This window comes from Antedon bifida, chromosome 7 (assembly GCF_963402885.1).
Source record: "Antedon bifida chromosome 7, ecAntBifi1.1, whole genome shotgun sequence".
Taxonomy (NCBI): domain Eukaryota; kingdom Metazoa; phylum Echinodermata; class Crinoidea; order Comatulida; family Antedonidae; genus Antedon; species Antedon bifida.
Genome location: NC_136232.1, coordinates 11,212,167 through 11,235,104, shown reverse-complemented (window position 1 = coordinate 11,235,104; position 22,938 = coordinate 11,212,167). Strand labels below are relative to the sequence as shown.

The window sequence follows — 22,938 nt, the reverse complement described above, 5'->3', positions numbered from 1 at the left end:
TAAAGAGACTTTAAAATATTTCAACATTTAAAAAAAAAACCAGTTTAATCAATAAAAATAGAAGCAATAAACACACCTTCTGGGCTTCCAACTCCTAGTCCCGCCTCCTCTGCAAATCCTTTACTGCTGCCTACCATAACAAAATGCATAAAGAGTGAGAAGTCCTGCCTAGGTGGGGGTGTCGCTGTACTCTTCCAACCCTGCTTAAGGGTGTTGTATCTGGGGCTAAAACGGAAGAACACTGGAATCTTTTCGTAAGCACCTAGCTTACCCTGGTTTGGGTACGTAGTGACCAGGGTGGTCAGAGGGTTAGTGCTGGCTAACACTTTGTGGAGGTTAGTGGTAGCTAAAGTTCCGACAGTGGACTTGGTCAGATCATTCCCCTAGAAAAGAAACAAAGTATAATATTTATTCAATTTCACTTCCAACAAACAAACAAAATTAACAAACTATTAATCCAAAATCTGCCAAGGGATGATAATGCAGGAAAAACCACTACACTAAGGCGTGAAAATTACCTTAAAGTTGACAGTATATTACTGTATATCCTCGGGTTTAATCCCACTTCGGGTTTAATCCCACCCCTACTTTATGTCCGATTTCACAAACAGGCATATCCCTTGGTATAGTGTCCCAGTATTGACTTTTGGTCTGGATGTAGGCCTCTTTCTAGCAAGTTCAGACGAGTTTTTACAAGAAATGCTTACCATGATCATTTTTTTCCAGAACCAGGGTTTCCCCGGATATATTCCCACCCCAAAGTCAGCCCAATTTTGTGTTCTACAGGGGTGGATTAACCAGACGATATACGGTATATGAACAAATAGAAACACTTACAATTTCCATTCCTTCAGCATCTTCCAGCAAAACTGTGACAAAACTAACAGGATGTGGACTGTTATTATAAAGGTAAGCAGCCTCCATCTTATCTGTGCCGTAGTAAGAGCACCCAAACCTTACACAGTCAATCTGGTCCTCATCGTCAACTGACAACAACTCAAGACAACGCTCAACAATGCTGGCTTTGATGGTTATGCTAGAAGGATCTTGATTTGCGAGTTGTAGTCTAGAGAGCAAAAAATAAACGTTTTAGTACAATAGACCTACAGACAGTATTAGAATGGTATACTTTATCTTGATATACCTTGATTTAGGACAATACACCTACAGACAGTATTAGAATGGTATACTTTATCTTGATATACCTTGATTTAGGACAATAGACCTACAGACAGTATTAGAATGGTATACTTTATCTTGATATACCTTGATTTAGGACAATACACCTACAGACAGTATTAGAATGGTATACTTTATCTTGATATACCTTGATTTAGGACAATACACCTACAGACAGTATTAGAATTATGATGGGGGAATAATTATCTTATAATTAACACTACAAATTTTTTACAGTATAAATTTTCATTAATTTTATTGTGACTTACTGAACTTGTTCATTAAGTGTACCAGTCATCTTGGTGATAAATTCAACCTGAAAAAAAAAAAGAATGACCATGACGAAATAAAAAGATTTTAAAAAGTAGTTTTCATGTTTTTTATTCATTTATTGGATACTGTCCAATGATAGTTATCTTTCAGAATAAATTCCTTATTATATCAAACATATTTTTGATTTATTGATAAAAATTTGTTTTCATCTTTTTATTTAAAATTTATGTTATAAAACTTTTTGCTGATACTTTACCTTGATAAATTGACCAGAATTTGGTTTAATTGTGCCACTGGTTGGAATAATAGTGATGGGCTCTGTTCCACTATACTGCAGTTTAAATGTACCAGACACAGTTCCATGGTTGAAGACCGAAAATTGCTTTGTTAGCACTTTGCCGTTGCAGACGACTGTTCCAAAATCAACCTCTTCATCCGCATCGAGAAGTGGTTGAGGGCTGTAGCTAAAATAAAAATTGTGTAAAGAAAAAATTTTTAATAAGGAAGAAAATATTTTTAATAAGGAATAAAAAAGTTGACTTTATGATGATAAATAATGCAAGAATTTATTAACATAATTATTTCGGATATTATGAATTATTGATAAACAAAATATACTAAAATTTACAATTCAACCAATCAAATCTTTTGGGTTTCAGATTCTTTTTTTTTTTACTTACGCAAAAATTGGAATTTCAATAATGTCTTCGTCTACCAAAAGAATAATTCTGTCTTGACAATCCTGAGGTTCTTCCGTTGTATATGATAGAGTAGCTGCCACTTCTAACCCTGGTGCTACAGGTTTCTCTGGGTTTTTGACTTTCAATTCAAACTTTAGTTGCAACAAAATATAATTAAATTATTAATTGAAAACAAACATGATGCATGCATTTAATTTTTAAAAACAACAACAAATAATACTAACCTAGGCCTAGGCCTATATTGACAACATCTGGAAAAGAAAGGTATGTCTATTACAGATTAAAAATCTCATTTCTTTTTGATACGTACCTTTGCTGATTCTGGTCCATGGAATTTAATTTGCTTGCTGAATTTGCTTATGTTTTGAACATTCAAGTTTACAGTGTACAATGTATCGGCGTCAGCATCAAAAAATTCAATAACAGGAGGAGAAATTCTCACTCCTGCTACATCCCCGTCCATTCCCATGCTTTAAATTAAATGTATAATGCACAATCACTAGATATTAACCTATTTTTCACTCTGATTTTTGAATACCATGTTCGTTCATCAATCAAAACCAGACGTCTACCATTTTGTTTTGTATCAAGTGTTGCCAGGGTGCTAATTGAGTGGGTTTTGTTGTTGTTCTTTTTTCTTTAAAAATAGCATCGCTTTGTCATTAAAAGAAGCAAATACAAAATGAATACTTTAATTATGAAGTTAATATTGTTTCTGTAAATTCTTTTTTATAAGTTTTAACAAATATTTTGTGAAATAATTAAAATTCTAAAACCTACTCAAGCATAGCAAATTCACCTATGACATGGGCCTTAGCAACCAACCAAAACAATAACATTTGCGATTTTGTAGAGTGGTGGTGTGTGTTTTAAAAAGAATTTAGAAACAAACATGGGTCAAGATTACTATGCTATTTTAACTTTAACCAAATCAGCAGGTGATGCAGATATAAAGAAGGCGTAAGTGTTATAATAAATATAGTTTTTTAAAAGAGTTGAATCCGTTTTAGTGGTTTAGTTTTTATGCCCACCCAGCTAGCTGCACAGCATGCAGACCGCAGCAGCAACAACAGCAGAGAGACAGTCACACACGTCCAGTTGGTTGTGTAGAGATAAAAATGTAGGCCTAGGCCTAGCCTTAATAAGTCAGAGTGGTGGTGGTTTTTTGTTGTCTAGGCTAGTTAAGTTTACTTGTCAGCACTGTATATCCCCTGACTTTTTTAACCAGATTTGATTTCATCTTAATTGTGTTTTGTAAATTACAGATATAGAAAACTGTCATTAAAATTCCATCCAGACAAAAATCAAGAAACAGGAACATTGGAAAAATTCAAGCGCGTTGCAGAGGCTTACGATGTTCTCAGTGATTGTAAGTTCACACGTCACCATCGGTTAAATTTCAACTTCTCTTTTGTCTACCATCACAAAATAAAAGCTTAAAGACACCTTCCCTACGTTTTTTAGATCTATTTTAAGATCACAAACTATATTTAATGTAAAAATAATACTATATGGTCCTATTGCGATAACTTTTTTCGTCCTTAAATGGTTAAAAATGTGAAAAATAAGTCGATTCTAATAATTATAGCGGTCCGCTATAAATCCCAAAATGCATTGCGCGCGGATTGATATTTCTGTTTTTCTTCTGTAATTCACCCACTTTTCGATCGATCGTGAGGCCAAAACAAATGGAAGACTCCTAACTTTTCAGCGAAAATACCGGGTTTTCCCCACTTTGTATCAACGGAGTCTGGCAAAAATAGAAAGACAATTAATGCAGCAACTATACAATGTCAGGCTAGGTATATAGCTAGCGTACGATGTTCGTACGTTACCGATGTTTACCAGCTAGGCCTACAAAACTAAGCCTAGCTAGGCTAGGCCTAAAAACCGTCCACGAGAGGTCAGTCGCTGCGAACTACTTAGGAGTGCATTGTTTCTCACTTTTTATCATCATTTACCATAAAACGTACATTTAAGACAAGGAATGACCTGGTTTAATGTTTTTAAAGTAATATATATGTATTATTTTTACAAAACGTCACAAATTGTAGGGAAGGTGTCTTTAATTTAATAATTGTTGACCAGAGACAACTATGCATGTTGGTTCACAGAATCATAAACAATTAAACAGAAAAAAAAAAATAAGAATCTTCAGATTATTATTAATTATACAATTTTCAACACAATTTCTTTGTAGGTAAAAAGAAAGCTGTGTATGACCAGTTTGGAGAGGAAGGGTTGAAATGTGGCGTTCCAGAGGGCAGTGGACAGACAGGTGCTTTTACACACGGCTACACATTCCACGGTGACGCTAATAAAGTTTTCAAAGAATTTTTTGGTGGTGATAACCCATTTAATGGTAATTACGTTTGTTATCAGGTTGCTTGGCAGAATTCCATAATCAATTGAAGTCTCAGGGGCGGATCCAATGGGGTAGCGCTAGGGGCGTACTCTCCCCCTACTTTTCATGCTGCTGCTCTAGCCCGCTACGTCCCATTAGGACTACTCAATCAGAAGCTAAAGCAGGCAGCAGTTATAGTATCTAAGGATGACAGAAATGCGAAAATGGAAACTCCACTATAATTTATTGATTCCAGCTGCTACAACCAAAAAACGTCTGGGAAAAGAGTCTATTAAGACATGTCATGCTAAAATTACAAATCCCAAAGCATTTCTTGTATTTATGAGTCCCATTTGACTATAATACTGACTTTTGATTGTAATTCACTGTCAGATATTCATTGAATTATCAAAACAGTCCATTAAAGTTTGTGTTTGAAATAGGATACTTCACACTTGAAATATCTAGGTTGATGAAGTGACCTCCAGACTTGACCTTAGCAATAAAATTAACTAAAGTGACAGAAATTGAGTATTCACTTCTGTAACCAAAAAATAATATTTATTCACATATAAAATTAAAAAAGAGAAAAGAAACCACAGTTTAAGTATTTGTTGCTTTAAATTACCTTTTTTTCAGGTAAAATAACTATTATGTGACAATAAAATGACACATTCAAAAACAAATTGGAAATAAAAAATATTTGTCAATAAGAGAGCAGCGTTTTTTGTAAGGAATATTTCTTGTTTATATCTATTTTTGACAGACTATTAATACTATTTGTTAACACTTCCCTGTTTAAAAAATTCTGGATCTGTATTTACCATTCATACTTAGGCTAAGGGAAAGACACCTTTAAAAAAAAATCTCCTAAGTGAATACAATTTAAGGGAAATCACTTTTTTTTTTGGTAGAATTTTATGATGGGGTGGATGGAGATCTAAGTATGGGATTTGGCGGTCTTTATGGCAGAGGCAGAAAGAAGCAGGATGCCTCTATTGAAAGAGATCTTGTGTTGTCATTAGAAGAGGTATATCATGGTTGCACAAAGAAGATGAAGATATCAAGGAGGGTGAGTTATAGAATGTCTTTATTTAGGTAATTTATCCGTCAATATAATAAGCAGCAAAGTTAAACTAGCAAGCTAGCAACACATTTCTAAAGCTCTGTCAACACTATCAAACTTTATGTGATGTGCCCATATGTACATGATGATGTCATATCACTACCATATTTGGGTACATCACACTTTTTTTGTCGAACTAGTGTAGACAGAGCTTAAGTCATTTTAAGCTCTGCTTTTTTTTCCTCATGAAAATCAATGTTTCTTTTATGATTATTAATTATTATGATTATTTTAACAACAAAATCTTGTAGGTGATGAACGAAGATGGCCATACATCTAGTGAACGAGACAAGATTTTAACAATTACCGTAAAAAAAGGTTGGAAAGAAGGCACGAGGATAACGTTTCCCAAAGAGGGCGATCAAGGCCCGAACAACGTCCCAGCAGACATTGTGTTTATCGTCCGTGACAAAGCTCATCCTCGCTTTAAACGCAACGGAAACGATCTGATTTTTACAGCAAAGGTTCTTCTCGGTAAAGCATTAACAGGCTGTAGTGTGGAAATACCAACATTAGATGGCCGTCTCCTGAATATTCCAATAAACGATATAGTCAGGTAATTATTTTACAGTTCAATATTTTTATACCAAGAAGGTGGTCTCGAGTTGAATTTGTAAATCCTTAAGGCTAATTTACAGACGAGCGGTAACGGTAAGCTTATTCCAAGTAGAATCCGTATCTATCCTGAGCGGAAACCGGCCGTCCGCCCCGCGTTGAGTGTAAAGCGTGGTTCCCACTAGAACGCAACTCACCGACGTATCGACGCAAAGTGCTGTATTGCGTAATCACAAGTGGGAACCGACGACGCAATAGTGCTGCAAACATTGTAGGTTTGATTTCATGCAGGTGGGGGCAAACACAATGATTGGAAGGGCATTTTCTTACGTTGTGTAGATTGTGTTACGTTGCGTCGCTAGTGGGAACCAAGCTTAAATAATCATAAGGATTAACTAGATTCTATATTTTTATTACCCTTACCACTCGTCTGTGTAAATTGGCCTTTACACAATTGTTATTGCTGATCTATAATTTGTCAATTCAATTTTGGTTTTTTTTCTAGCCCTGGCTACCAAAAAGTTGTTCCTGGAGAAGGAATGCCATTATCATCTGCAGATACCAAGCAGAAAGGCAACCTTATCATACAATTTGACATCGAATTCCCAAAACAATTAACACCAGAAAAGAAACAGTTAATAAAGGAGGCACTGTTTTAAACGATGAAAAGATGCACACACAAAAAAAGTATCTGAATATGAAACTATTTCCTGGAAACCAATGAATGCACCTAATGTTCAACAATTAATGTTGGTTGATTTTATGTATGTGCAAGTTTATTTAATTCTGTATTTAAAATATCATTTGAATTTGTAAATAAAAAAAACATTTACTGAAAATCATTTTGTTTTGTCCATCTTTTAAACAAGTGTTTTTGTGAATGGTGAATAAACCATAAAGAAAATAGTGCATCAACGTGCAGTGTGTGTGTATCAACTTTATATACAGAGGAAACTCAGATCAACATGTTATGTTTGTCCCTGGTTGGGAAGCCAAGTCTCCGGATTTAACCAGTGAACACTCAGGCGTTACCCCACTGGTTCCTCTATGGAGCCATCTATCCAACGGTATTTTTCCGACGGGAGTCTGTCACGATGCCTTCTGAATTCATACAAAATATGTTGTCACAAAAAAAAACCAGAAAGTTCTGTTGCCGTATATACAAAACTAGCTTGGCGACCCCGATCACGATGGAAGAAATGATCAGTGATTCTTTTAACTGAATTTTTGTAAATAGGCCTACTTTACAAATAGTAGGCTACTACAAAATGTCATTTGGGGAACGGAACGTGAAACCTTTTTTAAAAAATAAATATTTCAGTTTTTTTGTTTTTTTTTTACGCTTTATTCTTACAACCAACAGTGCAAGGCACCAATTGAAAACTGTGAGTAACTTAGTTGTTGGCCTGCCATCTTTTTAAGTTCTTTTTTGTTAATAGATTAAGCTTAAATGATTATGTACTGACAATTATGCTTTTAAGAGAAATACAATACCTAATTTTCAGAAAAATAGAAATGGATAATGGAAATATATATACAATTGAGGTGTATAAAATGATGAATATTTTTTTTCTTTTAAATTTGTGCTCATTTGTATTAATAATAATATGAATATGATTTTGTTTAATAGTTGTTGGTCTAGGTATTGCTCCGTGTACGTCTTTGTTTGGATAAAGCACAAAACATTCGCAGCCTACCGAGATTCGTAATTATGAAAAAAGTAATCGCTACAGATTATTCATTTTTAAATCTTTACCATGCATTGATATTAATTTACTGATCTAATTTCTAAGCCTATACATAAACTAAATAAGTAAAATGTTTCCAATATATTATAATGCAATAAAAACATCAAGATTTAACAGGTAACTCTAGTTTTAAGAGATCGATAGTTGTACTTAACGTTCTATACATACAAATTATAAACGCCGTTATACACCAAAACTGTATGGATATTATTAGTTACACCCTGCTTGTTCACGGAATACGGGAAATATCTTATGGAACCAGAACGTAGATATTTCCCGTATTTTGTAAGAACAAGCAGGGTGCAACAATTTTATCTCTTAGTGTACACATATAAGCAATTGGTCGAATACGGGTTCATATTCGATGGTTGAAATCACAACTACGCATGCGCTCAACGATACAAATACAATACATAAACGCGCGCGTAGAAACATCAAACAGGTATATACAGGATAAACTTTCTGATCCGCTTGACTGAGTAAATGGGCGTAATACGGAATTATATCTCATACATATTGACCAATCGGATTACAGAATTCACATACACTAAGAGATAAACTGCAATATTACACTTATAAGAGCATTAAATGTGTGCTCAAACTTATTATTGTTTACCAGCTTAAGTCACAAATTGAATAATTTAGATCTTCAACAATTTGCTGCGGCACCTTGTCTAATTGGGCCTATAAGTATACATACGTTGCTAAAAAGATAATACAAAATATGCAGAAAATGTATATTGTATATACAGTTATTATGGCCCTGAATAGATATAATCATGGTATATAAGGGCAAGTTAAAATATAAATTTGATAATTATAATTCCTGTGTGTTGATCTTGTGTATCCATGGCTTCTCAACAATTTTCTAGCCTGGTTGTAAATATAAATAATCTCGCGAATTATAGTGAAGGTCTAAATAATAAATGATGTGATTCGGCCTTGGGCCTTTATGGAGGATATTAACGCTTTTGAATGTATTGTTTTGTCTATTTTCTAAAAATCTTTGTTTTATAGCTTTTGGCGGGACATAAAAGCACCAGCTTGTTGAGAATCCCTGCAGCATGACTACTCATTTTTGTAGCCACTGTATGCCTACTATACAGCGTTTACATTACATACATTTATGTGGCATTTATTTCATCTTCTTCATAATATAGTTAAGAACATCATAGTTATTTACTTCTACCACCACAGCGGCACTGGTTGTTAAAATTGCTTCGGTTGCTGATTTTTTTTATGGATGATCTATCATAACAGCTAGTGCAATAAGACACATAGCTGCATAAAGGGCCTTTCACACCTGTTCCGGCACGGTTCCGGTCCGGCGAATCGAACATCAATGTTTCGTTTTCACGACGCTCCACGCGGCTATGCGCCAATCGATATGCGCGTAGCCGCGTAAAAACGAAACATTGACGTTCGATTGGATTTGCCGGCGCCGGACCGGAAGCGTGCCGGAACAGGTGTGAAAGACCCTTAAGTAATGATGCTGTTTGTTTTAATTGTAGCGTCGTTTTGGGCTGGTGGTACTTTGGTTGTATCGAATTCCCCTGGTGAACGTGTCGGCGCATGATCGCTACATTCCCCCTCACCAACAAATACCTCAAAGGTTGAAATGTAATCATTCGGTGAACTTGCTTCACAGCATCGAAAAGCAAAAGTGCCTGCGTTTTCAAGTGTCACATTCAGAAACGTTATCACTGTGTTGCCTTCATGATTAGTCAGATTACAATTGTTTGTTGCCAATGAACAATTTATTTTTGTATTATCTCGATCTCGAACTCGAACCAGAAATACATCCCAAGGTGTTCCGGTGCAGTTGAAACGAAGTGTTAATACACATCCAATCGTAGCTTGATAATGTGGTTGTACAGAACTTGTGGGTGTTTTTAAAACATCTCTGCTTTTAATAAATCTTGAGTCTGAGAATATTATAAAAACAGTTTGCCACACAATCATATACAGGCCTATTGATAACATCCTCACTACTGAAAAATAAATAAATAAGACATGTGTAATTCAATATTAATGATTGTATTGCATAGAGGCGCGGATCTACAAAACAAATAATATTTAGCAAATCAACACAACTAAAAACAATACAATATTTGCCCAGCATCATATGAATATTAACGGCTCATCAAAATGGATGCAAACTGGGGATTTTTACTCCGAGAGATTTAATGTACACTTATTATCAGTTTGTGGTCCATGGGCTTTTGTATTATTATTGTATTGTTTTATTATGTAATTATGTATATTAGTTAAAGAACTTTGTATCTGTAATACTGTATATGTACATTTGATTACAAAATAATTAAAGAATTGTATTATATTACTATTATAAAATAACTATTAAATTTGAAATATTGTGTCTGTGCCTATTAAAAAACAAATTAATGTGCCATCTTGACAAGTAGAGCTCAGCGCTCTGCTGTTTGATTGCCTTAGTAAATGTACAAATAGTCAAATTTTGGCACATCTGAACAAAGAACGATTTAATCTGAACAAAGAACGCTTTATACAATATCTCCAATCACCCCCCCCCCCCCTCCTTTCCTCCAACACAAAAAATTTACCATTATAAAAATCCTCACAATTTTCATTAGGCCATAGGTCATTGTTGAATAATCATTCATATAATCATGAAGTAAAATAAGACTAAATTGTTTTTACCAATTGATATCTAAAGGACAGCCTCTCCTGATTTACTGTACAATTGCAATGTTTATACTACAGTAGGCCGGATATAAATGGTTTAGGCCTATTGATAGTTTACGCTGATCTCAGAATTTGAGAAATTTACAAAGCACAGTTCGCTTTAAAGGGGCTTTAAATGCTGGTTGTAATAATGTTTTTTTGTATATTGTTTAGTTGAAACAACGAAACGACGTCTGAGTTTAAAACTACCTGATCGTTAGGTAGGCCTAATGTGTTTATTACTATTAGCATATTTGGTGATTAGCCAAATTATTTACTAATTAGACTGCCTATATTAAGATGACGTAACGTTTTTTAATATACAAATATTGTATAAAAAACATAGGCCTACAGTATCAATGGCAGCGTAGGTAAGTGATGCAGAAAACATGAATTGTTCATCATTTAGACTATATTTCCGTTATAACATAATTGGCTCGTACATAATGATTCGCGTAAGAATTTACAATTGCTAATGGTCTTCCCGGATCGAGCAGCATTGTGTGAAGCCTAATGGCATGTCATTACTGGGTTCGAACGCTCTACTTTGTGACTTTTTAATACAGAACTATAAGCTATCTCGCAATTCGTTATATATAACTAAAAATCCTAGTCCACTACTACACAGCCACTGTCACACACAGCCACTGTGCAATTGGGACTGCTGGACCTATCCTTCACTAATGTACATCTTAGTGAGAAGTTGAATAAATAACAAGAATATAGAGCCATTATACAGCAATGACCACAATGGCCAATAAGCATCAAGTATGTGTTACATTTGTAATAAATTATGTACTTACAACGTCAGTAAAACTTTCTATTGACTATGTTAAAACAGATATAAAATCGTAGCTAACAGGTAGCATGAACAACACAAGTAATTCTGCAGACTTGCTTAAATTATAAAATAATTATAAATACCCACTCACCCAAAAGATCAATGATATATAATGATGATTATAATCTTGAAATAACCACAGAAATTACATTGGTTTGTTTGTTCATAGTTAATAGAAAGTTCTATTGACTTTGCGTGGGCAGAGCTTCCTGTATACAGAAAAGTTTATTGTTTGATTCTTTTATTTCACTCATGTAAACACAAGGATATAAACTCATGTTATATACAATATATCTAGTGCCATTTAACCATTTATCACACTTTCTGATAAAAAATAAAGAATCATTAATTAAAGGAAGCCTTAATATTCAGCTGACGCTAGATGAAAAAGTATAATAATAGAATAATATGATAATGTAATTAGTTAATAGATACCATGTTGAGACAATGCACTCGTGAGTAATATTATAAATAAAATTGGTAATAATAATAATAATCACAAAATTTCAATACAAAACTGGCTTATGAATAATTAAAAATCGTAACTGGTTTAAGACACCAACCAAATACACAACATAATACACCCTGTTTCTAAAAATGTATATATTATTCTAACATATTGTGGAATATTACAACTGTAGGCCTATAAATATATACATTCAGCACATTTATTACGTTATAAAATTAAGCAATTTGGTTGTATCTATTTAACAATTAATCTTTGGTGGGATTGACTTTGGAAGGAATGTGAATTACAACATGATTCATGTCTTTACTAATGTGCATTTAATGTTTGGTTACAATCATAGCACACCACAAGTAATTACTTAATAAAAACATTAGCATTAATTACATTTTAAAATACACTTTTTCTACAATGGTCTTTATTGTGCAAACAGTTAAAAAGTGCATTATTTAAAATTACTAAGTGGGATGTAAATCTAAATATTTTTTTAGAGACAAATTTGTTTTATATTGATAATGATATTAATATCTATAGAATTAAATAGATATTCACATGATTGTTAATACATTTGTTTCTTTTTTCTTCTAAGAAAATTGATAATAAAATAGATATATTAAAAATAAATATACTATTCTTAACCTGTACAATCAAGAGTTAAAACAGTTTGTCTTCAGTATTTAACCATATTTAATAACAATTCTCCACAATATACAATAATATTTATATATAAAGCACTTGACATTAATAATTACAAAATCGGTGATCCAAATAATTTAGAGATGGCTATCAAACCATAAGACGTGATCCTGGTATGTATCGCGATTCACTCCAGATGTTCGATTCTCCACAGTTGGCAAGCTGCCGCATGCATTGTCCGCAGCGATGATAATCCTCGCATTGTTCGTGGAGTAGAATTCCGGGACTTTGTACGCGTAACTTATCCTTCTCTTCCTGCTTGTGTTTACAATGCGCTGCTTTTTGCCAGCTGTTCTCGAGCGTCTTACGCATTTCATAGCTTTTCTCGTGTCTTGCAGCTCTATCTGATACAAGTCTAGAAAATAAAAATCAATTATAATAGTTCAAAAGAAGAAATAAATACATAAAATATGCTGTACATTGGTAGTTCAGACTATGATGTAAGAGCCTGACTTGTTAATAAAAATGGAACTGAATTCATCATCAAATGTTTCTCTGATGTTTTATCATTTGACTGTTTTTATGTATCGACCTCTTTTTTAAATACTATAATGTATGATGTATGGATTCGAAATAAAAATAAACAAACTGGACATATCCTTCCATTACTGAACCATTTTAAAAGTATTCACCAATCACACTAATGTGAGATATTTCCCTTAAGTATTTACTTATATTATTTAAGTATTTACTTATATTATTTAAGTATTTACTTATATTATTTAAGTATTTACTTATATTATTTAAGTATTTACTTATATTATTTAAGCATTTACTTATATTTAAGTATTTAATTATTTAAGTAAATACTTATATTTAAGTATTTATGTATATTTAAGTATTTACTTATATTTAAGTATTTACTTATATTTAAGTATTTACTTATATTTAAGTATTCACTTATATTTAAGTATTCACTTATATTTAAGTATTCACTTATATAGATTTATTACTCACTCTCTTCGTGTTCGGTCCAAGATTTCACTCTCCTCTTTCTGCTGCTTGATGTGCTTCAGAACCTTACTCTGACGTGAATCCTCAACTGCTGCGAGTTGGTCCCGGAAGACTTCAATAGCACGGCGGCGCTGTTCAGCTAGCTTTTCATTAGTAGCATCGTTTTTGCCAAATATTGGAGCTTTAGAGTCAGGGACAGCTGCTGGCAGCGGAAGCGGCTTAAAGCGAACCTAAAAACAAAGGTGGTTTGAATAAAAATACCATTTTTTGGACTAGAGTTGTAATGGGGTTTCATAGCTCTTCATATAAAATTTTGAAATTTGCAAAGTACTTCTTTTAGTAGTCTTCATAATTAAAAATAATATAAGTAATGACTGAACAATTATTGTCTGGGTTAATTAAAGATGATAGTAGTATCTAGTAGAATCCTGAAACTTTAAGCCGAGCTACGCTACCGTTTTTTTGTCTGGCATCTCTAATCTCAGAGGCTCAGTCTTGCAGAAGGGCATAATGATTTTAGGAACTGGAAGCGAAAGAGGGCCTAGCAAATTTCTAGTTCGTGCGACAAACTCGGCACCATCAACCTCATCATAATCATTTTCTCTTTTGAGTTTGTTGCCATGACAATGAGAAAGCTTGTCCCTAATGTGAATCTAAAAATGATAAAGTGCATCACAGCAAAAAGTGAAAATGTGCAAACACAAACAAAAAACAAGCATAGGTTTAGGAACATGATACCTTGGGCAACTAAGGCTTAATATTGGGCAACTGAACCCAGAGCAAGTGACCAACCAGGGCTTAACCTTGGGTAACTGAATCAAGGACAAGTGACCAGCATGGGCAACTAAGGTTTAACCTTGGGCAACTGAACCCAGGGCAAGTGACCAACCAGGGCTTAACCTTGGGTAACTGAATCAAGGACAAGTGACCAGCATGGGCAACTAAGTCTTAATCTTGGGCAACTGAACCCAGGGCAAGTGACCAACCAGGGCTTAACCTTGGGTAACTGAATCAAGGACAAGTGACCATCATGGGCAACTAAGGCTTAACCTTGGGCAACTGAACCCAGGGCAAGTGACCAACCAGGGCTTAACCTTGGGTAACTGAATCAAGGACAAGTGACCAGCATGGGCAACTAAGGCTTAACCTTGGGCAACTGAACCCAGGGCAAGTGACCAACCAGGGCTTAACTTTGGGTAACTGAATCAAGGACAAGTGACCAGCATGGGCAACTAAGGCTTCAGCATGGGCAACTGAACCCAGGGCAAGTGACCAATCAGGGCTTAACCTTGGGTAACTGAATCAAGGACAAGTGACCAGCATGGGCAACTAAGGCTTAACCTTGGGCAACTGAATCCAGGGCAATTGACCAACATGGGCTTAACCTTGGGCCAACTAAATGCAACTAGGGCTTGAACCACTGGATAAAGAACAAGTAAGATTTATCTATGGGCAACTGAGATAACTCATATAAATATCTTTGAACCCTGCCTTAGAAATTAAGAAATCCACAAGAACCCCATGTTTCTTAAGAATCCCATCTGAAATCATTATTAGTACAATGTGCAGAATATAAAATGATTAAATAATAAAAAGTGCAAACAGAAATATTTGAAAATATATGGAAGTATGAACCAAACACAACAAGAAAAAGAAAAGCAAACAAAGCATGGATGGTGCAACAAACCAACTCTTACCTGAGCAGACAGAGCTCTTTGGTACATGTTGGTCTGATTCACTTTGTCCATCAAGTATTGTTCCCTTTGTGATGCAAGTCTGGTGGGGAAAACCATATCAAACAATTACTAAATGATAATCAATAGAAAAAATAGAAAGATATTCCCTCATGCCAGGTTTGTTTATTTTACTTTATTTCTTTCACTTTTACAGTGAAGCATAAATGATAACTGTAAAGGGTGTCTGTCCAACAAAGGGTGTGTCTGGTCAACAAAGGGTGTGTCTCTCCATAGCAGTTTATGCATATTATTTCTTTTAATAAAACTTATTTCTATAACATAACATGCTATTATACTGTATACATTAATAATAATTTTATATAAGCATTTTGTGCAATTGGGACTGGACCGTTTTAGAGGTGTTCACATCCTTCACTAAATATGTGTTTTGTCTATTTCTTTGCGTGCATTTCAGTGAGAAGTTGAATAAATAAATAAAAAATAAAATAAATTATTCATTTTCATTATTTCTGATGGTATAAAAACGAATATATTTTTTGTTGTAAAAGTAATTAAAAGTCAACTCACTCTTCAGCTAATTGCACTTGTTCTAACCGTTCTAAAAATTCCTTATCATGTTTTCTTCTCATCTTATCTGCTGTTTTTGCTTCAACTTGCCCGGATAAAAACTTGGAATACTCTTCTTGACGGATGTGACTGGGAGGTGTGATGGCTCGACGTTGGAACAGGTATGATCTCTGTTTCACAAAAAGAGTAAGCATTTTGTTAAAATAACATTATGAGATGTTAATAACATTAATTAAATTATATTTTTAATTTCATATAATAAATAAAAAAGGATTGTGTGCATCACTTACATGGAATTCATTCGAGCGTTCTTTCTTTTTATGCTTGATTGCTTCGGAAACACCAAGATTGAATGCTGCCACCTTTTGGCTATGATGACGATCTGACATATTCTTTGCCTATTTAAAAAAAAATTATTGTAATGTAAAACTAATGAAATATTATTCAGGAGTGAGGGTTCACATGGCAAACATACACAAGATTCTTTTAAGCTCTGTCTACACTATCAAACTAGTTTGACAAAATGTGCCAAGATATGGTGGTAGTAATATGCCCAAATACTGTACAGTAGTGATATGACATCATCATGTCCATATATCCCACTGGAAGCTTAAGCTTTAAAATGTGGTGTCCAAGCAACATATTTAAGTAAGGTAAGGTAAGAAACATGTAAAAAACAGTATGATAATGAACAAAAAAGGCATTTACCTTAACGAATGCAGTTATAATTTAATCATATTTTGTGACACATAAAGTGAAGTGAATGTATTTTGTCACGAGATGTCATGAGTAAAACAATTGTGGCATTTGACAGGATTTTAACCCAAGACCCTGGGATCGGTAGCCAAGCATCTAAACTAAATAAAACTCCACTCTGATATCCATATACTTAAGTACAGTAGATAGAGAAATAAACTTCATACCTGTTCTACAATGATATCCTCCGTATCTTTCATATGTTGGTACTGTTGTAAAAGACGATCTTGTTCCTGTTCCTTACGTCGCCTTTCAGCATCAAAGTTAACAGGTATATTGCGTACAGCTCTTTGATGGCACAAGTAACACAGCTCCTGTCCTGCATTGTCATGGCTGCAGTAAACTGGTGAGATCTCACGGACCTCGTTCATACCATCCGCAAACGTGGTTTGACGGCCCTTTGGTGACCTAGGGGGAGGGAGTTCACCTCGAGGAGAAGCTGGTTTACTGGTAGGCGGAGACGGTGTTACTTGGCCCCCCTTGACACCTCTTGGAGGTGAAACTGGTGTGAGATCCTCAGCAGCCAAACTTATTCCTGTAGCCATTGCTGTTGGTGCTACCTGCCTGGAGGATGTTCGACCAATAAATTTCTTTTCTACATCTGAATGATAATACAAAACAAAATTGACAGGCAGCTGCAAAATCTAAAACACTCATTGTAATACAACACAATGTATGATTGGCTAACAATTTATGAACCTATCAGGACCTACCACGAAAGTGTGGTGTGCTCAAATAGAGTATCAAGGTGTGACGTCATAGCGCTACTATGTTGATAAACAGTAAAGATCTGTATTTCTATCAAATTATGTATCTTAGCTTGATTTTTTTTAACTTAAACTGTAGTTGAAGAATAAATAGATTATTAAAAACAAATATATAGTGATCTTTTGAAATTTTAATTTGTTTTTAATTGAAAAATATTAAGTTTTAAAATGACTACTTCAATAAGCCTATTCCAAACCATTGGTGATCTTGGAGTCACTCAGGCAGGCTTTTTGGTTGCGTTAGCAACCACGCAGCACCACCTACCGTCGTGACGTCAGCACCGTGATACTCTATATGGTAGTGATATACCCAAATATGGTAATGATATGACATCATCATGTTCATTCCTTCCATATTATGGACACATCACATTTTTATGTCACATAAACTTTGATAGTGTACTAGACAGAATTTAGGCTGAAATTTTGCTGCTGATCTCAAAATTGAAAAGGACACTAGTATTTCTTTTAAAACCTATGAACTCAATGAGGCCATCAGTGGGTCTGTATAACACAGCTGGAAGAAGAATTGAAAAACCTTGTATCACTTACAATCACCTTGCTCAGTGTTTCCAATTTCATTCTCATCATCTTGAAACTCTTGCTCTTCAATCTCTTCATCTTCTCTAATGGCATCCATTCCTGGTTTCTGTGATGTCTTCCCCTCATCTTGCGGAGCAAAGCTATTATCAGTGCCTTGAGTAATCCTGAATATATTGGGATAAAAAACATTTGTTAAAGACGGTATAATGAGTTACTAAGTGTTTAGGTTGGTTAAAGCATGGTTCCCACTAGTGACGCAACACAAGGACGTAAAGCAACGCAAGTGATTTGACCAATCACAAGCGATGGATTATTCAAACAATGGCTTGTCATTGGTAAACTCGCTTGCGTTGCACGTACGTCCTTGCGTTGCGTCTCTAGTGGGAACCACGCTTAATGCATGGAGCTAGCTCCATGGTTAATGGCAACTAAAGGAAGGAGGTTGGCTTACAAACTGAGTGGTTCTCAATGGATTTAACACTAGTGTGAAAAATCAGGATTATTCCTAATGGTGAAAGAAACAAAGCTGAAAAATCAACATGAAAATTAGCAGAATGCCCTGTGATAACCTTCATTCAATTGAGTTGAGGAAGTTTTGTACAAAACCCAGAAACAATGCATAAATGCACTGTACTGATGTATAAATTACTCTACTGGGCAACATCAGATAGTGGTATTGGTATTGTACTCTATGGCTTAAACTGCCTACCTTGGTAACACAAGCGTGTTGCTGGTGTGCGGCCGAAATGTAGTTGCACGAGACATTACCGAGTCAGTTGTATCGGGTCTCTGTAAAGAAAACATAAAACTTGTGAGTACAGTGGTGGAAGGATATACTTTCTTAGGAAGTCTTGTTTGTCTTTTCGAAAGAAAATATTTTTACGTTTTACTTACATTTCTGAGGCATTCTGCAAGATGCCCCGAGCCATCCATCATATTAATAAAATCTTTGTAGAATTTCATTTTCACTTTTCCATCTCGTATGCTCAGTTTACCGATACCAGTGAATGTGAATTCAACGTTTCTACGTGACTGCACGGAGCGTGACAACGCCAGGAGTACTTCTTTCACACATGCTTCGTTTGTATCTCGGTCAAATGGTGACTCCATTGAGAGGGCCGAAAAGTTGAGTTGCACAATTGGAATTTGGCCTAAAGAAATTCAGTTAAAATTATTATTATCGGGCAATACATTTTTAAATTATTAGTGAGATTATGATGGACTGACAATAAGAAGTCTATAATAGAAGTCATGATGCATTCTCTGCCATACTGTCTTCGAGAAAAACAAATATATTAAACAAATTGGATCATCAAAATGAACCAAGAATTATGAATTCTAAACTTTAAGGTTAGATATTAACCACAGGGTTATACTTAAAATGTATACATAAATAATAGTGATCATGATATTTTCATTTTACTAGCACACAATTACGATGCCTGTTATTATTGGGTATCTAGCAGGTGAAAAATTTATGAAAAAACAATCTTTATAAAGAATCTGTTTAAAATACACAATGACAGAAGATCATTTATTTTTTTAATTATTTAAACCGAAAAGTACAAGTATAGACAGACAATAACTTAGCATGGTTCTCTTATTGATCATCAGAGAAAAAAACATCTTTTAAATCGGAAATATCTAATGTGAAAGCAGGTGTTACCAGAGCTAGGAAAACAAATTGATAGATAGTATAAGCTGAAGAGTTTATCACTGTCATTTTGTAATGATAATACATACAGGAAATCAAGTGTATATCAATTTGAATATCATATCTTGAGTATAATCCGTTTTGCTAATTAAACGATTTGAGAGGTTTAACAGTGTATTTTCTCAATTATACACATTTGATTTGAAGCCTTTGACTAGAGGTTTGGCCAACAAATTAGACGATAAAATACTGAACTGAAATATAAAAACATCTGTTTATTTAAAATATATAAACTTTTGAGAAAAAAGATCCTCAGTAAAAATAGTTTACATTAACAATCAAGTATTTTTCTTACCCAGGGTATAGTGTTTTGTGTAGTGTAGTCCATGGGTTTGAGCAAACTTTTCTGCTAAAACAAAAACTGGCCTTTGAATCAGAATAAATTTGTTGTTTCCTATGTCTAGTTTTTTCTGGCTAAATGTGAACGTGCCAAGACCGTGAATCTGAACTCCCTAAAAATAAAATGTTTAAAATTGCGAATATTATAAAACAATATTGAATTTTACAGCGAAAAAGTTTGTCTCTGTTGACCTCATCATGATATACTAAAATATACAAAAATTAATTTTTCAGAAAATGGTCTATTAGTTGGGGTTTTTTGTTTATTTTCTCCCACTCAGCACATAGCCTAGTAGTAGGTTTATATAGTTAAACCATCATTAGTGCCATGTTGCAAAAATGATGGCGTGTGGCGCAGTGCGTGATCAAGGTTCGAATCCAACTCATGCCGCATTGCTTGTATCCTTAGGCAAGGTACTTTACTTAACTGTACATTTGCCTCTCTCCACCCAGGTGTATAAATGAGAACTCAGTTAGATCAAGACACAACTTTGCGCTGATTACTAGCTGAATTATGGGAGTATCCATACGTGTTTCATAAAAAAAATGACGGGGGTACTAATAATGTTCAGTGCTTAGGTTTCACAACATTAGGCGTTTAACATAAATTCAGGATATTATTAATTATAATATTATTAAAAATTCATTCATCAAATATAATATAAAAAGGATTAAAAATACCCGTACTGACGTAGTAATGAAATAAAAATATAAATGCAAGACATCAAATAAAATAATCAGTTAGGCCTATAATTCATCAAAAATATAAGTAGGATTAGGCTAATAAAAATATAGTGTACTAATGAAATAAAAATATAAATTTACCTTTTGCATTGACATGTGATGTTCTATAAAATTTGAAACATTTTCCCAAACACTAACAACATCTATAAATTCAAATGAAAAATGTTTATAGTTCTGTAGAAAACTAAAATAATGAATATTGTAGGTCCTTAGCTAGACCACCAATACTGAAGAGCAAGAGGATGATCTAGACAGCTGATTGATAAAACTACAATTCAGACACAAAACACAGGGGAAACATCATTCCTACCTTCGTCTGTGAGTTTTGGGATGGCAGACAATTTATTCCTCTTCACATCCGAAACCAATTCTTGCATAACCTCAGCCATTTTAACTTATTACGACTTGATAATAAAGTCGATGTTAAATAACTAAAATGCAAGTTTTGTGGTTAAAACCGAGTTTTTAAAGTTTGATTTCCAGTCATGTGTGACATAAAAACTTCTCCACCTCCTTTCCACAAATCGGCCACGGTGAATCTGTCGTTGAAGCGCGATGTTGCCATGGTGGCCTATTTATGTTTATGGTTCGCGTGTCATATCTACCTCATGAATATTTATGAATATCTATTAAAGAGGGCGCTTTGTCAATTGCATTGAGTGCATTTTGTTCTTATTCTCTGTCCTCCTACGTTGTTGCATGGAGGAATACCTCCATGGTTGTGGTACTGTATGTAATTACAGCACAGTGTCAAAATCAGGGAGGTACCTGTATAACCATTTTTCCTCCATGGTATAACGCCCTGGTAAAATTATCAAATTATTTTTGTGTTCTTACACCATAGATTTTAAACTTATCTAAGGTCATTATATTAGATTTGTTGATTCAAAAGTTAAAATCGTTATATCAATAATTAATATATACAGTACAACACGTTGTTCATTCATTTAAATTAAATAGAAAACAATTTGTCTTTTTTCTTTTAACGTCATATCGTAAAAAACAACAAATACATGGTATAAATAAATACACTAAATACATAGAAACGCCTCTGTTATTTACTATACATGTTCTGAAATAAGTATACTGAATAAATTGTTCTCTTTTACATAAATAGAGAATAATATCGTGTGTGTGTATGATTTCAATCAAATAGAAAACATTAGTTATTTTTTCTTTTAACGTCACATCGTAAAAAAAAAACAAATAGGCCTACACAGAATAAATTTAGAAAAAACTAAATACATATAAACGCCTACTCTGTTAGTGTGTATCCAAAGTGGTGGTAGGCCTATTGTACTTACTTGCATAACAAATGACATTAATGCATATTAATTATGATATACAAATCAGTCGGACGCCGCACATATGGTGAAAAATAATCCTTCCGGTGCGTAGGCCTATGTAATAAAATAAAGTTGTCTTCATCTTGTGTGTTAAATTCAGAATTTTATAAACATTTACAAAAGACGTTCAGGGAAAACTTATTTCTCGATGGTAGAAAGCATGCAGGATTTTCATTTATAAAAAACATTTTTTTTTTTTAGGTTTTTTTTCTACAGAAGTGAATTTTATTAAAACTTCGAAATGGACTATTTAAAGTCTTTTTATTTATTAATCTTCATTTTTCATGCTTTTTGGGGGATACATCTTAGCTTTTTTAGAAGGTTGAAAATAACATATGGTATCATAGTCTATAAAAAAGAATCTAATGTGTGTCGGGAAAAAGAAATGTAGGCCTAATCAAATATATATTTCCTCCATGGCCTAATCATCTAATTAATGTTTATTTTCAAAGTACATAATCAATTATTTCTTCTATCCAGACGGCTGACGGTAAAATGTTAGCGTTAAAAAGGAACTGTCGAAATTAATTCAAATAGGCCTTGTAAAGTTGTAGGTATCTCGACGTGAATGTGGTAATTTTGAAAAAAACTGCCTCATTAAATTCTTACATTTTGTTAAAAAAGCATTAAGTACATGAATAATAAGATTTAACAAAAAGTTAACTCCCTGGTCCGATGTCGTATTTATATAGCAGGGCGTTTTATTGTACAGTTTTGTGTATTTTGAACAAAAGGTCGATAACCGCCTTACAAAAAGATTAAAAGCAAAGCAATCTGTTAAAAGTAAATCCCAAATATGGATATGTCATACCCATATTAGGATAGCCCGCGAAACAATTATGCATTTCAACCAATCACGTGAGGCCATGAAACCCGTCT

The 22,938-nt window shown here is 34.0% G+C and overlaps 3 protein-coding genes across 6 annotated transcripts in view; 1 reads left to right on the top strand and 2 right to left on the bottom strand.

The window, feature by feature from the left end:
• LOC144848674 (cilia- and flagella-associated protein 47-like) overlaps window positions 1-2,723 on the bottom strand; it is a 39,838-nt gene extending 37,115 nt beyond the window's left edge. For both annotated transcript variants that reach the window (XM_078705510.1, XM_078705511.1), the window contains exons 1-6: window positions 2,464-2,723; window positions 2,133-2,284; window positions 1,709-1,916; window positions 1,449-1,495; window positions 838-1,066; window positions 77-383 (exon numbers count right to left, since the gene is read on the bottom strand). In XM_078705510.1, the coding sequence (XP_078561636.1) occupies window positions 77-383; window positions 838-1,066; window positions 1,449-1,495; window positions 1,709-1,916; window positions 2,133-2,284; window positions 2,464-2,622 (1,102 nt within the window). In that variant the 5' untranslated portion in view covers window positions 2,623-2,723. The remainder of the gene's footprint in view (window positions 1-76; window positions 384-837; window positions 1,067-1,448; window positions 1,496-1,708; window positions 1,917-2,132; window positions 2,285-2,463) is intronic.
• Window positions 2,724-2,972: 249 nt separating this feature from the next.
• LOC144848675 (dnaJ homolog subfamily B member 13-like) lies at window positions 2,973-6,853 on the top strand. Its single transcript, XM_078705512.1, has 6 exons — window positions 2,973-3,113; window positions 3,419-3,522; window positions 4,354-4,515; window positions 5,412-5,569; window positions 5,875-6,179; window positions 6,684-6,853. The coding sequence occupies exons 1-6, from the start codon at window positions 3,046-3,048 to the stop codon at window positions 6,835-6,837; spliced, it is 951 nt and encodes a 316-aa protein (XP_078561638.1). The 5' UTR covers window positions 2,973-3,045; the 3' UTR covers window positions 6,838-6,853.
• A 4,828-nt stretch (window positions 6,854-11,681) lies between these two features.
• LOC144847942 (coiled-coil domain-containing protein 81-like) lies at window positions 11,682-21,235 on the bottom strand. 3 transcript variants are annotated; one of them, XM_078704541.1, is made up of 13 exons: window positions 21,024-21,235; window positions 20,795-20,856; window positions 19,926-20,082; window positions 18,811-19,067; window positions 18,626-18,705; window positions 17,926-18,080; window positions 16,774-17,207; window positions 16,141-16,248; window positions 15,851-16,020; window positions 15,284-15,362; window positions 14,042-14,239; window positions 13,590-13,816; window positions 11,685-12,987 (listed from the first exon to the last, which is right to left on the bottom strand). In XM_078704541.1, exons 1-13 carry the CDS (start codon window positions 21,100-21,102, stop codon window positions 12,723-12,725), a joined length of 2,271 nt encoding a protein of 756 aa, XP_078560667.1. In that variant the 5' UTR covers window positions 21,103-21,235; the 3' UTR covers window positions 11,685-12,722. The 3 variants fall into 3 exon arrangements, with proteins under 3 accessions (XP_078560669.1, XP_078560667.1, XP_078560668.1); XM_078704542.1 differs by having other exon boundaries at window positions 17,932-18,080; XM_078704543.1 differs by lacking the exon at window positions 14,042-14,239 and having other exon boundaries at window positions 11,682-12,987.
• Window positions 21,236-22,938: the final 1,703 nt, after the last annotated feature.

Bases quoted from the DNA above. Each gene is read 5' to 3' on its own strand.
- LOC144848675 (XM_078705512.1), top strand. From the start codon at position 3,046: ATGGGTCAAGATTACTATGCTATTTTAACTTTAACCAAATCAGCAGGT. The intron at 3,114-3,418 runs GTAAGTGTTATA...TGTAAATTACAG, and splicing joins GATGCAGATATAAAGAAGGC to ATATAGAAAACTGTCATTAA. The intron at 6,180-6,683 runs GTAATTATTTTA...TTTTTTTTCTAG, and splicing joins CCAATAAACGATATAGTCAG to CCCTGGCTACCAAAAAGTTG.
- LOC144847942 (XM_078704541.1), bottom strand. From the start codon at position 21,102: ATGGCTGAGGTTATGCAAGAATTGGTTTCGGATGTGAAGAGGAATAAA. The intron at 20,857-21,023 runs GTAGGAATGATG...TTGAATTTATAG, and splicing joins CCCAAAACTCACAGACGAAG to ATGTTGTTAGTGTTTGGGAA. The intron at 18,081-18,625 runs GTAGGCAGTTTA...CAATATATTCAG, and splicing joins AACACGCTTGTGTTACCAAG to GATTACTCAAGGCACTGATA.